General features: G+C 32.0%; 1 protein-coding gene across 3 annotated transcripts; it reads right to left on the reverse strand.

The window, feature by feature from the left end:
- Window positions 1-1,674: 1,674 nt before the first annotated feature.
- Window positions 1,675-16,937, reverse strand: LOC146922118 (chaperonin 60 subunit beta 4, chloroplastic-like). Of its 3 annotated transcripts, none has more exons than XR_015012375.1 (14): window positions 16,637-16,937; window positions 16,406-16,531; window positions 15,988-16,125; window positions 15,650-15,745; window positions 15,016-15,258; window positions 14,702-14,936; window positions 13,704-13,873; window positions 13,516-13,593; window positions 13,330-13,401; window positions 13,145-13,249; window positions 12,776-12,897; window positions 12,595-12,687; window positions 12,314-12,482; window positions 1,675-2,015 (listed from the first exon to the last, which is right to left on the reverse strand). XR_015012375.1 is itself a non-coding variant. In XM_085715220.1 (14 exons), exons 1-14 carry the CDS (start codon window positions 16,793-16,795, stop codon window positions 1,993-1,995), a joined length of 1,800 nt encoding a protein of 599 aa, XP_085571346.1. In that variant the 5' UTR covers window positions 16,796-16,937; the 3' UTR covers window positions 1,675-1,992. The 3 variants fall into 3 exon arrangements, 2 of the variants coding, with proteins under 2 accessions (XP_085571346.1, XP_085571345.1); XM_085715220.1 differs by having other exon boundaries at window positions 12,805-12,897; XM_085715219.1 differs by lacking the exon at window positions 1,675-2,015 and adding an exon at window positions 5,809-6,068 and having other exon boundaries at window positions 12,805-12,897.
- Between the last annotated feature and the right edge of the window lie 1,498 nt (window positions 16,938-18,435).

The following is an 18,435-nucleotide window of genomic DNA, read 5'->3' on the forward strand; positions in this document are numbered from 1 at the left end:
ATGATCAACTTAAATGCTAAAGCTTCAAACACTTTTCAGATGTTTTCTTGTATGCTTTGCAATGGTGCAAGTAATGTTGAGTCTTTCACTTATATTTATAGAGTTCTTGGGCTCTTATAGCCGTTGGAGGGTGACCAATGGTGTTATGCCATGTGTCCTAGGCCCCACTTGCTTTTATTTGAAAATCTGGGTGATCATTCCGACCATCAAAATGTTGTTGTGTTCTTCATCAGAATGTTGATGTTCATCATGACATTCATCTGGGTTCATCATTTATGAGTGAATGATGAGTTTATGGGTTTATCCAATGCATGACTTATGATTTTCTGGACATTATTCATGTGTTGTGTCTTTTGCACAAACATCAGAAAGTTGCTGGATAAACTTTTTCCATATCTGCAATGGATTGTGCGCATGAGAGAGAATAGTGGTTCTGCAACTTCAGGCCCATTCTTTTGGGAGATTTGCATGATATTGTACAGTACCATATCTCATACGTGTCCATCTTTGATTGATCAGGACAAGACTCTCATAGTATACAGCATGTGCGGAGCTGAACAATCTGACCATCAGAATGTTCCATTTGTTTTCACTTAAGATGATTTGTAAGACTTGTATTTGATGTAATCAATCCTAATAGTGAAAACATAACTAAAGTGCAGTGATTGCAACATCTAAGATGATATTCTCATTGGAATATTCCTAGTACTTCGTTCATAGTCTTAAATGAACATTGAATATCTTTTTTGACATTAACCTTGTAAATGCCTCTATTTCTTGATTGATCCATGCAAATGTACTTTTTTGGACACTTACTCATGTCACGTGTGACCTGCATGTTCTTGATAATGTTCTTGAGTTCCTTGGATTGTATAAAACCAAATATCCTTTGATTTCTTGAAATTTTATATAATTTAAACCTTGTTCCGATCTTAGTAAAAACACTCAAGAGCACAAGTTAAATACTAAGAAATTAATCAAAGTCCATTAATTCCTTAATCATCAAGGTTTAAGGATATTTGGTTCACATAATTATGTACCCCTTAGAGGTACATCTCCACTATATAAACAATATTAATATGTGTGATCAATCCATTGTAGGACTTCCCCTTTTATCAATTCACACAACACTAGTTCTACCCAATGTGAAAATTTGTGTTTAGTATTTTAACTTAATTTTCACACATGTTACAACAGTTAGGGTCGCAAAATTGATATGTATGAAATTTGTCATTGAACACATTAAACACTTGGTTTAGTATTTAATTATTTTGAACTGAATTTAAATTTTAAAATAATTTTATCTTAAGAGTACCATATCCAAAAAAACCGTACTAAAGTTTCCCAAAAAAAAAAATCGTACTAAAGAATCCCCCAAATATTAGTAAATGCTGAAATTGAATGAGATTAATACAACAACCAATTTGTTCATGTGGCAATAAATAATTAGCTGAGATGAGATGACTGAAGTTTGTGCGCAATCTTATTTTAACATTTTATAGGTTAGATAGCTAGATACATAAATGATCCAATATTGATAAATTTTGCTTGTTAAAAACAAATGATTGTAGGTTTATATAAAATCAATGACTTTCAAATTTTTACTCTGAAATTATTGACTCTGATAAAATCAATTTTTACTTTCAAATTTTTACTCTGAAATTATAAAATCAATGAGAGAGAATAATTGACTCTGATAAAATTCAAAAATGATTTTAATGCATAGTGGGTTGCCAAATCCACAAGATGGTTACTAATTAAGGCAAGCATTTTCCTTCTGCCCATTGGTGAAGTCCTTCAAGTTCAAGTTAATCGGAGCCAGTTAACTTATATAAATTCATTTGGGTGGTCTCGGATCGATGAATGTCCCCACTTTAACGAAGCATAACTGATCCATGTTTCTTGATGCTTCCTGATTGGTCTTTTCTGAATACTTGGATGGGAAATAGAAGACGGATTCTAAGGCAGAATTAAACTTTAAAGCCTTCCTTTTTAAAAGCCAATTGGTCCTAAACCTGAATTATCAAACATCAAACACAACACTGTTATCCATAACAGGAAAAATATTATAGTAAATAGAGCATCTAATTAGTGTACTTTTGAATTGACTCTATGTCATCTATTATGGCTTTTACATCTTAAAAATCTATAATGGATTTTAATGCATGTTTGCATTTGCAATGTGATTTTGTTGATACTATGTATTATTTTAGCATGTTTAGTTTTGTTATTCATTACCGGTTCTAAGTTCAAGTAAAAAGAGAGAGTTGTGTTATGTTTGAAAAGTAAATGTAAAACTTTGTTCGATCTCTTTGATATGATTTGAATATGCAATAGTGTGAAGGTTAGGTCATTGCTCGAAAGTAACGCACTATATAGCTCTAGTATAATGTCTAATGAGTAAGGGTCACTACATTGCTGCCTGGATGTAGTGAAAAATAAGTAAGGATTCCCACTTTTTCGTGATCGGATGTGGGTAAAGAAGGTGGTTGAGTAGAATTTGTTTCAGAACATTAAATATAGACACTCTTACAGGAAAATCTACGAAAAGACACTACTAAAAAAACAAAAATCAGTGAGGGAAATTTAGTGAGGGAAAACACGAAATCCCTCTCAAATTCCGTCACTAAATTTTGCGACCAAAGAATTTGTGAGGGATTTTATTTTTTCCGTCACTAATTTCCCTCTCTAATTTTGCTTTTTCTAGTAGTGAGAATGGACAGTATGATTAGGAGGAGTATCAATTTTATGTGCCTACAAGAAACTAAATGGTTGAGAGAAAAGACAAAGAAATTAGATAGTTCATGATTTAATCTTTGTTACATGGAAAAGGTTAGATCGAGAAATAGGTTATACATTATCGTTGACAAGGAGTGGAAGAGGCATATTGTGGATGTAAAGACGGTAGAATATCGGATCATTACCCTAAAAATTATAGTGGAACAAGATATCTTAAATGTTATTAGTGCTTACGCACCTCATATTGTGTTAGCAAAATATCTTAAAGCAAAGTATTGGTATGAGGTTTTTTTGAACAAGAGTATTGGTATGAGTTAGAAGGCTTATGTCAGGATACAACTAGGAGAAAATATTTTTCTAGGAGGTGATCTAAATGGTTATGTAGGGAGTGTATCAAGTGGTTTTGATGGCTTGCATGGCGGTATAGCCTTGGGGCGGTTACTGCATAAGGTAATAATATCTTGGATTTCTTGTTGATTTTTTATCTTAGTATAGCTAATACGTGCTTTAAGTAAAGAGTGGAACATCTTATCATATACAATAGTGGGGTGGCATGTTCACAGATAAATTTCTTTCTTATTAAGAGATCGGATAGAAAAATTATCTTGGATTGTAAAGTTAATCCTAAAGAAAGTTTGACTACTCAACATAGAGTATTGGTTATGGATGTAAGGATGAAGATTGGCATGAAGAGAAGAAGCCACACGGAAGCTTCATGGATCACGTGGTGGCATTTGAAGGGTGAAAATAAATGATTTTCCAAAACAATATTTTAGAGGAGGTTTTGGTCAGGCACAAGGAAGCGCAAATGATAAGTGGGATAAGATTACACAGGATATTAGAAAAGTAGCAAAAGAGAAGTTGGGAGAATCAAGAAGTTTTGAACTTAGGGGTAAAAACCCTTGGTGGTAGAACGAAAATGTTCAAAGCAAGATTAGAATCAAAACACAATGTGTCATAGATTGGTCTAAGTGCAAAAATGATGAAACTTGAGAAAAGTATAAGTCAAGTTTTTGAAAGGTTATACCAATCCTTAGGCACAAAGGAGGGAGAACGATATATATATATATAGACACACACACACGAGTTTAGCTAGAAGACACCCTTTAGGAAGGTGTCTTTTAGCAAATGTCTATAGGATAACTTGCTAAAAGACACCTTCATAAATGGTGTCTTCTAGCAAAACCCTATATACTATATATATATATATATATATATATATATATATATATATATATATATATATATATATATATATATATATATATATATATATATATATATATATATATATAGGGTTATGTTACAAGACACCTTCATAAAAAGTAGTGTGGTGTCTTTTATCAAGTCACACCTCAAGGTGTGATTTTCACTTTTTTAGTTATAACTTTGATAAAAGACACCTTCATAAAAAGTAGTTGGTGTCTTTTAACAAATGCTCATAGAGTAACTTGATAAAAGACACCTTCACAAAAGGTGTCTTCTATCATAACCCATATATATATATATATATATATATATATATATATATATATATATATATAAGTCAAGATCCGTTGGCATCAGGTGTAAGTCTTATCAGGCTAACACATTTACACCAAATCTCAACGATTAGTTTTAGTTGATCCATTCAAATTATTTCAACAAAAGAAACTAGGCTAAAGTGCAACTTTGGCCCCCTATCTTTCAAAAAGTTGCGATTTTGGCCCCCTAAGTTTGAAAACTACAATTTTGGTCCCCTATGTTTTAGCCCCTTTGCATATTTGGTCCTTTTGGTCAATTTTGACCAAGTCAACGCATACGTGGCATGCCACATGTGTAATTAATTAATTTAAAAAAACAAAAATCGAAAAAATCAATTTTTAAATTAAATAAATGAAAAAAATATTAAAAAATTATGGAAAAATGAAAAATAATGAAAAAATAAAAAAATTTAAAATTTTTCCAGATTTTAAATTAAATAAATGAAAAAAATCCAGAAAATCAAGTTTTAAATTAAATAAATGAAAAAATAATAATAAAAAATTAAAAAATAATGAAAAAATTCGAAAAAATAATGTCAAATTTTCCAGATTTTTTAAAAAACGAAAAAAATAATGAAAAAATATTACAAAAAAATGAAATAAATTCTGGAAAAATGAAAAATAATGAAAAAATAAAAAATTTAAAAAACAAAAAAATGAAATAAATTCTTGAAAAATAAAAATATTAATAAAAATGATTAAAAAAATGAAAAAAATTTCGCAAAAATTCACGGACAATTCCAAGAATCACTTATTCGAAAAATATTAATAAAAATAATGGAAAAATGAAAAATAATGAAAAAATAAAAAAATTTTAAAAACTAAAAAATATTACAAAAAAATGAAATAAATTCTTGAAATATAAAAATATTAATAAAAATGATTAAAAAATTGAAAAAAATTTCACAAAAATTCATGGACAATTCCAAGAATCACTTATTCGAAAAAGTAATGTCATGGAAACATTCATTTCCCTAAAGAAGAAATATGTACCAAATTTGTGGCCAAGTTGTATTCTCGTCGGTGTTTTTGTGTATACTTTTTTCATTTCCTTGCGCCTTTAGAATGTCAAATTTTCAACATTAGAAAATTCTGTAAAAGATTTTGGAAAAAATTTGAAAAAAATAATGTCAAATTTTCCAGATTTTTTAAAAAAATTTCCGTATTTTTTTCAAATTTTTAAAAAATCTGGAAAATTTGACATTATTTTTTTATTTTTTATTATTATTTTTTTCATTTATTTAATTTAAAAATTGATTTTCTGGATTTTTTTCATTTATTTAATTTAAAATCTGGAAAATTTTTAAATTTTTTTTCATTTTTCCAGAATTTTTTAATATTTTTTTATTATTTTTTTCATTTATGTTATTTAAAAATTGATTTTTTCGATTTTTTATTTTTTTAATTAATTAATTAATTACACACGTGGCATGCCACGTATGCGTTGACTTGGTCAAAATTGACCAAAAGGACCAAATATGCAAAGGTGCTAAAAGATAGGGGACCAAAATTGTAGTTTTCAAACTTAGGGGGCCAAAATCGCAACTTTTTGAAAGATAGGGGTCAAAGTTGCACTTTAGCCAAGAAACTAATAAACCACACCGAATGAATCCGTTGTACAATTCTTTCTTTTTCTGATCTTCCAAGACCTCATTCTTCAAAGTGCAGATTGATCCACTTCTGTGGCCAAACTCATAGACCTTGAATTTTAAAATATCCACAAGATGATGGCAGGACTCAACGAAGCTTAAATTTAAAGCCCAAGTTGTGAAGAACTCAATTAAGATATTATTATTGTGAAGATTACTGAAATCTAAAAAAATTGAGATATTATTGTATGGCCATGAATTTATAACTTCACCTCAACAAACCACAAATTGATCTCAACAAACCACAAATTAAGATACTATTGAGACTCAATCTACACCTTGATTTTATAATTTCATCTCAACAAACCACAAACTGATAACTACGATATATGCTTTAAAATCTAAATCCCCTGTTGTGAAGATCTCAATTGGCACTTTGGAGAAGAAAAGATAGAAAAATAATCTAATATTACACGAGAAGAAAGGGAACAATCCGATGAAGTCTTCTTCAAATCTGGGAAACACGGATAGAAGAGGGGACTACATGGGATTCACTTTCAGCATTTTTTTTGTTTTTGTTTTAATTAGACACATGATTGTGAACCATTCAATTAATTAAATTTAATGGTTCAAATTTGGTGTAAGTGATAAGACTTACATCTGGTGTCAACAGATCCTGAAGCAGTTCAAGAGGAAGGCTACTTTGGAGGTTTGGGAGAGAATCTATCTTCTCCTTGATTTTCTAGGGTATGTTTTTATCTTTTATATCTTGTTTTTTAGTTACCATGTGGTGCAAAATCTCTTAGAGATTAGGTCTGAGATGATTCTAATGTAACCCTAATTGAACGATGTTGCTGTGAATATCAATCTAGTTTTATTCAATTCAATTGTTCTTAACGATTTTTATAGCCTGATCAAATATAAACCTGATTTCGTGAGAATGAATGACTACTGACCATAGCTTTCAACTTTGACCTAATTGAATTGTTCAAATAAACATGGTTAGTCTAGGAATGGATAATCATTTATTTGTGATATTAGGTTAACGTTCTTCAAACCTTCAAAGAATATTAGATCACCTAAGGAATTAGGGACTGTAATATGAAAAGAGAGTTCTAAGTCAAGGGATTGATTAGGGCTATTTTAGTTAACCACCGTGAAATTAGAGAAATATTCATAAGAAATAGGTGCAGTGTACCAATTAGGGGAACTCAGAGGATTCGAAAGACCTAGTCACATCTCTCTCTATCTTTTCCAAACAATCTTATTTTCTGTTATTTACTTTTTATGCACAACAAACCTACTGCCTCGGGCACTAAAATAAATTTTACACATCCTATTTCATAACATTATTGCTTACTTGAGATTAACACAGTCCTCGTGGAAACAAACTTAATTGTATTACTTTGATAGTTTTTAGTACACTTGCTAAATATCTATCAAAAGAGTATATTGAATGAAATTTTAACAAGAGGTGAAGCATTTCTAGTGTAGAGGTGAAAGTTCTAGATCATATCATAATACAAGTTACACGGTTTAAATATCTTGGGTCAATAGTACAAAATAACAAAGAAATATAAGGAAAATTAAACAATTGAGTCCAAGTTGGGTAGTTGAAATGGAGGAGTGCCTCAGATGTTTTATGCGATGCAAAAGTAAGACATGAGTTGAAGCAAATTTTTTATCAGACATCGGTAAGACCACCGACGTTGTACGTGACAAAGTATTGGGTGATGAAGAACCAACAAGAACATTAAGTAATGTAGCACAAATGAGGATGTTGCTTTGAATGTGTGGTAAGTCTGGATGTTATAGAAATAGAAATGACGACATTAGAGGGAGTTTGGGTAACACCTAGTTGGAAAGATGATAGAAACTAGACTTAGGTGGTTTAAGCATGTAGAGAGAAGACTTGTGTATTATTTAGTTAGGAGAGTAGATCATATGGAGGGAATTCAGATCACTAGAGGTAGGGTAGACACAGAAAAACGATAAGAGAAACTATTAGGAAGGATCTAGAGATAAATGAGTTGGAGAAAGACATGATTTTTGATAGAACTCTATGGCGTCATTTGATTCATGTAGGCTTTATTTGGGAGTTTGGAGGGGAAGGGAAGGAATGGCTTTGGGGGATGAGAAATATAGAGGAAAGTGGTGAAATCTTTCACATTCTTTTGAAAGAGTATTTTTTTCCGAGAATGATAAAATCATACTTATGATTTATATATTTTTAATATTAAAAATATTAAAACAACGTAGATTAAATTTGAAGAATTCATATAAACCCTCAAATTTGAAGAAAGCTCAGAAACACTATGAAGAAGCTTTAAATAGAGAAGAAATGTTTAGGCGAGAAAAAGCTAGATTGAATTGGCATTTGGAAGGGGACAGAAACACTAAGTACTTCCATATAATTGCAAAAATCAAAACCTCAACCAAACTGATCACAACTCTTCAAGATGGTGAACATGTTCTCACTGAAAAGAACCAGATAGCTAATCACATAGTTTCTTATTAGAAAAATCTTTTTTGTACTAACTTTGTTTTGCAGGATTAGTTACTTGTTGAAGCAGTCATCCCAAATGTGGTCACTCTTGAAACCAATACATTGCTAATTGTCCTTTCATCTCAACAAGAAATTAAGGCTGTAACTTTCTCTTTAAACAAGGACGGTGCTCCAGGTACTGATGGTTTTGGAGCTTTTTTTATCAGCATTTTTGGGAAATTGTCAAAGAGGATGTCACCGCTGCAGTGTTAGAGTTTTTCACTACCAGCTGGAAAATGCTTGGTTTCAATTCTAACATCATTGCTCTTATTCCTAAACCACCCAATGCCATCTCAATTGATCACTTCAGACCCATAGCAATGGAAAATTTAAAATTTAAAATAATCTCTAAGATTATTGCTATCAGGCTTGCTCAAATCATGCCAAACATCACTTCCCAGGAACAAATGGGGTTCATTCATGGCAGAAATATTAGAGATTGCCTCTGCATTGCCTCTGAAGCAGCGAATCTTCTTCACAACAAATCTTTTGGAGGTAACCTTGCTCTAAAACTCGACATTACTAAGGCTTTTGATACCTTAGAGTGGTCTTTCTTGTTAAAAGTTCTTAGGAATTTTGGTTTCAATGATACTTTTTGCAATTGGATTCATGTCATTCTGAAGTCAACATTTCTATCAATATACATTAATGGCAAAACACATGGTTATTTTAACTGTTCTAGGGGTGTGAGACAGGGTGACCCCTTATCTCCTCTTTTATTCTGTTTAGCTGAAGAGGTTCTCAGCAGAAGCGTTACAAGGTAAGTGAATGATGGAAAATTAGATCTGATCAAAGGCACTAGGAACTTTAGATTTCCATCTCATTCCTTTTATACAGATGACTTGATGATTTATTGCAAATGTAAACTTTCAGGTTTGCAAGCTTTAAAACAATTGTTTGACAGTTATGCTTTAGACTCTGGTCAAGTTATCATCAATGGTAAGTCTACCATTCTTTCTGCTTCTATTTCTCAAGCCAAACTTCTTCGCATTCTTACTCTTCTTGACTTCAAGATTGGCTTCCGCCCGTCTGATTATTTGGGGGTTCCAATTTTTAAGGGAAAGCCAAAGGCTTGTCACCTGCAACCTGTGGCCGACAAGATTAAGCTCAAATTATCTCAATGGAAAGCTCAACTGTTATCCATGGCTGGTAGGGTGCAGTTAGTAAGATCTGTGATTCAAAGTATGCTTGTTTATAACATTTCTCTTTACTCCTGGCCCATTTCTCTGTTTAAGGATCTTGAAAGATGCACAAGAAACTTCATTTGGAGTGGTGATAGTGATAAAAGGAAAATGGTCACAGTTTCTTGGAAATTTTTTGTAGAACCTATTATCAAGGTGGTTTAAACATCAGATCTCTTTTCAGCTTAAACAATGCAACTAATCTGAAGCTTTGTTGGAATATCCTCAACTCTCAACAACCATGGGCATCTCTGCTCAAAGATGGAGTTCTAAGAGGTAACAAGGTCATTAAATATCACATTTTCTCTTCTGTCTGGAGCAGCATAAAAGAAGAATATAAAGTTATTTTAGATAACTCTATTTGGCTTCTTGGTGATCGTAAAAAGATCAATTTTTGGACTGACTCTTGGTGTGGCCCACCTCTTGCAGAAATCTTCAATATTCCTCCTACAATTTCACCTCATCTTCAATCAATTGTTAGTGATTTTATAACTAACAATCATTGGCAGATCCCTTCAGCTTTGTCTCAGGTGTTCCCTTACATTTCTCAGCATATTCAACAAGTCAGAATTCCATCTGCAGACCAATTAGATCAGTTGCTTTGGAAGCACTTTACATCAGGTGAATTGCCACTTAAGGAAGCTTATGAATTCAAGCATCATCAATTTCAAGAACTTCCTTGGGCGAAAATCACATACCTTCGTCTAAGTTTCTTTTTGTTTGGAGATTAATGCACTGCAAACTTCCTACTGATGACAACCTCATATCTAGGGGTTGCAACATCCCATCTATGTGCAGCATTTGCCTAAAGAACACCGAAAGCACTTATCACTTGTTCTTTGATTGTCCCCTTGCTTTGAGACTTTGGTCTTGGTTATCTTATTCTATCAATTTAGTGTTCCTATTTTCTTCTTTAGAAGACATTTGGAAAATAGTTGATAAATCTTGGTCCCCTCAGTGTAAGATTCCCATCACAGCGGCCTTAATCAATGTCCTCAACACTATATGGTATCTCAGGAATCAAGCCAGGTTCAACCACAGAATGATTCCTTGGAAGTTGGTTGTCTCAATGATAATTGCTTCATCCTCTCTTTTTGGCAACTCAACTAGTAACACTTCAAACAATTCCATCAGAGACTTCACAATTCTCAAAACGTTCTTTTGTAATATTCATTAGCCCAAGCCCCAGGTAATCAAAAAGTTCTATGGCATCCCCATATTGTTAACTGGACAAAATGCAACATAGATGGTGCCTCTCAAGGTAATCCAGGCTCTTCATCCTGCGGAGGTATTTTTAGGGACCATAATGCTGATTTTCTTTATTGTTTCTCTGAACCTTTGGGAATTAGCAATTCTTATTGTGTTGAATTCTGTGCTTTTATGAGAGCCATTGAAATTGCTAAGGTCAAAAACTGGAACAATATATGGATCGAAACAGATTCTTCTCTTGTTATGCTTGCCTATAGGAGTTCTAAACAGATAGCTTGGACTTTGAGAAATCGTTGGAACAATGTTATGGCAGATGCTAAGGGTCTAAATTGCATTGTAACACACATTTATAGAGAGGGGAACCAAGTGGCTGACTTATTGGCTAACCATGGATTAACACTAACCTCTATTTTTTACTAGCAGGAAGCTCCAACTTTTATTTTGGATACTTTTGTACAAAACAAGTTGGGTTGGCCTAACTTTAGAATATTTTGATTTAGGGAGTCTTGGCCTAGTCCCCTCCCTTTGTAATTATTCTCTCCTTTATATGGTATTTTGGTTGGTTAGCTCTTTGCTACCAACTTTTTTTTTTGCAAAAAAAAGGGGGGGCATTGAGGGCACAAGCACAGGCTCTAATATGTGGCAATATAGTTTTACATTATCAATCATATGTAAGACTTTGATTTGCCTCTTATTTATTTATTTATTTATTTATTTAATTATTTATTTTGTTGAGACAATTGTTGGCGGAGGCAGAACTAATTTTTTGGGTGAGTCAATTATTTTAATGTGTGTAAATTTATACTTTTTATTAGTTAATTCTTATTATTTATTTTATTGTCTATGGAACATGATTTGAACGAGTGTTTTAAGGATATTTAACATAAATATTACATGATTTTTATTATATTATACATACTTTTAAATAAAAAAATTATATTTTATTCACATAAAAGCCAATTGATAGAATTGGAAGATCGTTGCCTTGGTGGCTTGGAATACTTTTAGTATTTAAACTTGCACCACGAACTCCCTTGAAGTTTTTCAAATAATTTATTTTTAAAAGGAAATGTTAACGAGTGCCCCCGGGACACTCTTTAATAGCCTAAAGTGGTAACTTTTTATGAAAATTTTTGTATTTAATGCATTGAAAATTGAACTGTTTGACTTTTTTAAAGAACAACTTCCTAGTTTAGAATGCTTAAAGAGTGTCCCGGGAGCACTCGTTAACAAAACCCATTTTTAAAAAGACAGCGCATAAGAAACTTGAAAAAATGACATGAGAAAGCGCATAAGAAATTTGAACTACCTTGAAGTTTTTTAAATAATTTATTTTAGAACGATTTTATTCTCAATATTTTATCTCTAATATGTTCTTTTATGTTTTCTAATTGATCCGTGGGGTGCACGGGTCAAAAGTATAGGAATATAAAAGGCATTTTTTGTTGTCGTTTTGTCGTCGTCATGTTATTTTAGCGCCAATTGTAATATATAAAACATTTTTTAAATGACTACCCACTCTAATACCTGAATTAGTCATGGGCATTCTAGGCATAGCCATGGGCTTTCTAGGCATAGTCATGGGCTTTCTACGTTGTAATGGTTGCTCTAGTTCCATGCGGTCAATCACAACAGCATTTGATGTTAGAAATGTCTTTGCCACAGAAGCTGCATGCTCTATACAACACCTAACAACCTGCACCAATTTTCAACATACATAATACAATAGTATACTACGTTTGTTTCTAAAAATTATACTAATTATTTTTACTTATATCTTCTGTGAGGCATTTAAATATTTAGTATACCTTTGTTGGATCCATGATTCTAGCCTTCATGAGATCCTCATAACAGTCTCTAGCAGCATTGTAACCAAAATTCATGTTATCATCTGCTAAAACCTGCACGACAGAAGATATGCTATTGAGTTGAATTTATTAAATGCAACAAAAGATCCAAAAAAATCTCATTGAATAATTTATCTCTTACAGAAAACAGTTTCTCAAGAACCTCAGGACCTTATCTATGACAACATTGCCATTTACACCGGCATTTTTCGCTATCATTTTAGTAGGATAGCTCAAAGCTCTTTTGAAGATTTCAGCTCCAATCTACAGATAACATTACAAATAACTGAATAATATTTACATATCTATTGAAACCAACAAAAGGATACAAACCAAAAAGAATAGTTGCAACAGATGCACTTCAGATTGAAGACGTGTTTGGTTTCCGACACTGACATGACATGACACCGACATGAGCTTACATTCATTCAACCTTTCCATTTTTTAAATAGTTACTGATGTCGATTTATCAGTGAATGCAGAACTTAATTGTATGAAACAGATACATTACCTTTTGCTCTTCATTGTCCAGGAGAATTTTTATGCTATCCACCTTCTTGGATAGTCTTAGAAGGCTACAGCCACCACCAACTACTACACCTTCCTCAATTGCTGCCTGCAATGTTACAAATTAGAATATAGAAACTGAACTATCGATGATTTCAAAACACATTGAAGCAGAGAAAAAGGAAGTACCTTGGTTGCATTTAAGGCATCTTCTATTCTTAATTGTTTATCCTTCAACTCTACTTGTGTTTGTGCTCCTACCTATAATTTAGATTCAGGTTCTTAAATATAAATGAACTACATCATAAACAAAAACAGAATTTTTTAAATTCCTGATACCAAAAATGAAAATAAAATGATTGAAATTTATATTACCTTAAGAATGGCAATGCCCCCTGATAATCTTGCTATCCTTTCATTCAATATCTTCTTTTGAAAATTTTCTTCAGTATTCTACAAAATACGAAATGGATGTTTAGCAAATCCTTTTTCAGATGTTGTTAACTAATAACCATGCATCAAATTCATTCTAATATTATACAATGATCTGGTTTTCTCTGTACCTCAACAAGGATCTTAATTTGATTAACCCTCTTTTCAATTGCTTCTCTAGTACTCCCATCAGTGACTAGTAGGGTAGAATCTTTTGTAATGACAACTTTGGCAGCAGAACCAAGCACATCCGTGCTGGCTTTTTCTAAGGTGAAACCCATATCTTCTCTTATTACAGTACCTGATAAGTTCCAAGAATGCACTGAGTAAATATTAGTAGAGAATGAATTGAATGAAGACTAAGATCAAAAGCTAGTGATGGTTTCTTCCACCATGTATTCTACCATATTGTTCAATTCACTCGGTGGCCCCGACACTGGTAGGATGAAGCCAGAGGGTCCCCTGGTCCAGCTGGAGGTGGTTGGATTTTCACAGGTGGAAAGGGTTTGATTCATGGTTGTTTTGTTATTGGTTTAGGCATTACACTGGTTCTCTCATCGATTGAAGTGGCTTATAGTAGAGGCTCAAAGCATATATGATTGAAATATGATTCTTTTTTAGTTGTTCAAGCCTTTTCCTCTATAAATTTGGTTCGTTGTAAGCTCAATTATCACGGAAGAACTGCCTCACACTTGTCTCGTCCATGCAATTCAAACTTTATCATATCTTTGGAAAACAACATTATTGTACGGACAAATTGACTTTGGTTAATTGTATTCTTTTCTTATTCTTTTAATGAATTATTATCGTATGCTGGAAATGATTGCTAGACTTGTTAGCGCCAAGCAGTGATGTTTTTGCATAGTGGATACAATTTTTTTTAAAGAAAAAGTTGACAACCAATTTTGATGCTATCTTTGTGATTAAACACAATTGTAAGTATCAAAGAATTCGACTCAAATTGACTTCTCAGTGAACCATATTGTAATGTAAATTCAAAATTACAGGTCATTGAAGTACATAATTTAAGTAACTACATCTATCTATAAATATCTTCTAAGTAGTTATTTCAAAATATCAGCAAACAAAATACAAGCTTCTAAATTAAATTGAGTAATTGATCTCATACCTCCAGTCAAGATGGCAATATCTTCTAAGTAGTGACTCTTGCGTTCCCCAAAAGCAGGAGCCTTAATAGCAGCAACCTTAAGCACACCCCTAAGTTTATTTTTAATAATTGGAGCAAGAGCATCCTGCTCAATTCCCTCTGCAACTATCAAAATTGGAAATTTCTCTTTCACTGCACTATTCAATATGTTCAGAAGCTCTTTTGGATTTGTGATCTTTTTGTCAACTAAAAGCAACTGCAACAAAAGATTCATGTACGACCTAATTATTTTATAGAATTCATGTGAGGGTTTTAATAAACTAAAGTTGTTATACCTTGCAGTTGTGAAGATCTACTGTCATCTTTCTTCGATCGGTGACGAAGTAGGGAGACAGATAACCGCGATCGAATTGCATTCCTTCTACAATCTCTAGACTATTCTCAATGCTTTTGCCTTTTTCAATTGTCACTACTCCTTTTCTTCCTACTTTATGCAAAGCCTCAGAAATCATGTTTCCGACAACATAATCGTTCCCTGCGCTGATTTCTGCAACATATTTATGTTCATGATCCTCAACCTACAAATGCAAACCCCAATGTTTCTGAATTCAGCAAGAGTTTCCAACTACAAGCGAGAATTGATAGGAATAACATTCATGAGATTTTAGATCATTGATAAGAATTCGACATTGTAATTTTCATTACTATTCTAAAAATGTCCATTCATCTCAGAGTGTGTAAACAAAAATCATAGAAAAATGGATTTGGATTTGCCCAGATTCACCCCATGAGTACACATCATGGACCGTCGGACAAAAACCAAACACTCCATATTTCAAAATCGGTATTTTAGAGTTTTAAAACACAAAAATTTTGCTTGTTTTCTGCACCGTATTATCTGAATCAAACGTCCAGCGATGTGATAACAGTGTGAATGCGTGACTGCAGCAGCTAGATAGTAGAGCTTACGTCTCTAGACATCAAACTAAGTTCATTAACAAGTGCTATTGCTGTTTTCTCAATCCCACGAGCAATTTGGACAGGATTCATTCCAGCTGCAATAACCTACAAGAAAATGAAAAGAGCACAAATTTAAGAAAACCCCTAAAGTCAATAGCATTTGTGGCGTAAGCATATAATGGAAGCTAATATTTCCCAAACTTCATTTGCAATTTTGGAATATTTTGAACTTTCTAGTGTTGTTATAAATGTCAATTTTTCATTAAAACTTTCAAATATGGTAACATCTAATAATGATATTTTGATTTAAGTAGATGGAATACTAATGTATGGCTTGTTATATGTACCTTCATTCCCTCTTTGATTAAGCCATGAGCAAGAACAACAGATGTAGTTGAGCCATCACCAACTAAGATATTGGTTTTTGCACCAGCTTGTCTCACCAATTTAACCCCAACATTCTCCAATGGATCTTCCAATTCAATCTGAAATTATTAACATCAGTACAAAACATGTTCCTAAGCAGACTGTCTAGGGTTCAATTGCTGGAAACAAATATAATCACTAACTTACTAACATCTTTCTACCCACGGTCAATAATTTTATTTTTTTTAAGAAGCCAAACTAACCTACGGAAATTGGCACAGTCAATCAATTGTGATTTGTTAACGTCAAAATTTACACTATTCAAAGTTAATTAAACCATAAGAATATGGTAAATGGTGAATGACTAAAAAGAAGGAAAAAGAAAGAAAGAAAAAAAACCTCTTTGAGAACAGTTTCTCCATCATTTACTATCCTGGGTGGCCCATACTTGTTGTGCAACACAACATTTCTTCCCTTAGGACCCAATGTAACACCAAGCAGCTCTGCCACTAAGTCCACCCCTGCCTACACCGCAAAGAAAAATTCACTCATTCATTCAACCATTTCATATGAAAAGAAATATTTAAACTGAAATTGTCAAGGTAAAAATAAATGTAGAATGAATGATACAAGAAGCTTCTTTGTGGTTGAACCATCATGGTTGAAATAAAGATCTTTGGACATAGCTTTTGTGTTTAATAAAAAAGAAGGTGAATTTCGGTGTTTTGGAATTGATGATGGATTAGCAAATGATAATGTAGCAGATATAGGTGATGGAGAAGATGTCATGGTTTTGATTTTCTTGGTATGTTGGTTGGAGTAACCAACAATTTAGCTGTGCTTTTCACTATGCAGAACAATAAGTTGAAAAATACAGCAATGTTTTGGAGTTTGAAGAATTTTGATGGATAAGAGTAATGGTGTAAAGAGCAGAGATATCTTTTCCCGTTATTTGCTGATTGAAGGTAGAGGAAAAATATCTTACAACTATTTTTGGCTCTATGCAAGCAAGCAACTCTCCTTTTTAATTTCTTTTTTGCTTTTATATTTTCTATTTCTATTTCGTTTTTTTCTTGTATTTTTTTCAAGGAAACTCTTTATCATCCCAAAGCTTTGTTGAGTGAGTATCGGTGGAAGTAGTAAAATTAATTAATTCACGTAAAAAATTCATTAGAAATAATAATATAACATTAAATAATTAAATTTTAAGATATTAGAAAATTAACTTGTACATTATATATAAAATATATAATTTTTCAATAAATAATTGTTGTTTTCGATAAAAAAATTCTTATTTTTAACTATTTTAACTAGACTTTTGACCCGTGTGACGCACGCGTCTTCTCGACTATAATAGAGACCAATAAATAATCTTTAACCCGTAAGATCATGGGTCGGTCAATAAACGCAAATTAGATTAATAGAGATACAGTAGAAACTCTTTAATTTAATACTCGGTAAATTAATAAACTCTCTAAAATAATATATTTGTCCGGTCCCGACTTGGGTCAATGTAAAAAATTGAAAAACTCGATAAAATAATAAGATGATAATTTTTCGGGAGATCCCTTTATAATTTTCGGTCCCAAGAAAATCATAAATTAATAATTCATAGAAACTGAAAAAAATATATTAAGAATACATTGAACTCATTTGTTTCTCTTATTTACATTTACTGTACTTCAAAAGTCATTATTGATTTCCAATGCATATGAACACAGTAGTTACTAATTTACGTTGAGTTCCAAGGTTCGCTGCAACGTAATTCTAAGAGGCATAGACTAATTTGCCTTTTTGTTTGGTATGTACAGTATAATTACTTAAAACTCTTTAAATTAATAATTATTAATTTATCGATAAATTAATAACTCTCTAAATTAATAAAATTCTCCGGTCCTGACATTATTAATTTATAGAGTTTTAACTGTACAATATTACAATCAAATGATAATAAAAAAAATTATAAAGAAAAAAGATAAAAAGAATACAAAATTATATTGTTGCATGGGTCAATTTTATTTATTACTTTTATAGTTAAACATAAAAAATTAATGCAGCTCATGGTTCCTAACAAATTATTTAGGGTAGCCGAGTTTGCATGGAAATTAGGGTATTCTGTTTGTAAACGTATTAAATAAGTGTACAACAACCTGTCAAAAAAAAATCTACAGAAACAATAGGTTAAGTTATTGCAGACCTAATAAAAATAATAAATAACTAGACTTTAACCCGTGTGATGCACGGGTTTTGTATATAAATATCATATTGATTGTACACTCAATACTATGTTATGAAACGACTTCAAAATTCAACAACAAAAAATGCAAAAATTACACTAATTTAAGTTATTAACTTTATTTTCTTACCAAATAATATTACCAGGTTGTGTTCTTGAATTTCTTTTTTCTTATTCTTCATATTTGATTACA

This window comes from Medicago sativa, chromosome 5 (genome assembly GCF_051527215.1).
Source record: "Medicago sativa cultivar Bolivia chromosome 5, Bolivia_mono, whole genome shotgun sequence".
NCBI lineage: Eukaryota > Viridiplantae > Streptophyta > Magnoliopsida > Fabales > Fabaceae > Medicago > Medicago sativa.

What these genes read in the sequence shown, in the direction of transcription:
- LOC146922118 (XM_085715219.1), bottom strand. Translation starts at nt 16,795, where the DNA reads ATGACATCTTCTCCATCACCTATATCTGCTACATTATCATTTGCTAAT. An exon ending in TTAGTTTGATGTCTAGAGAC is followed by an intron (nt 15,259 to 15,649) that starts GTAAGCTCTACT and finishes TTGCATTTGTAG; the next exon opens with GTTGAGGATCATGAACATAA. An exon ending in TATTGCCATCTTGACTGGAG is followed by an intron (nt 13,874 to 14,701) that starts GTATGAGATCAA and finishes GGAACTTATCAG; the next exon opens with GTACTGTAATAAGAGAAGAT.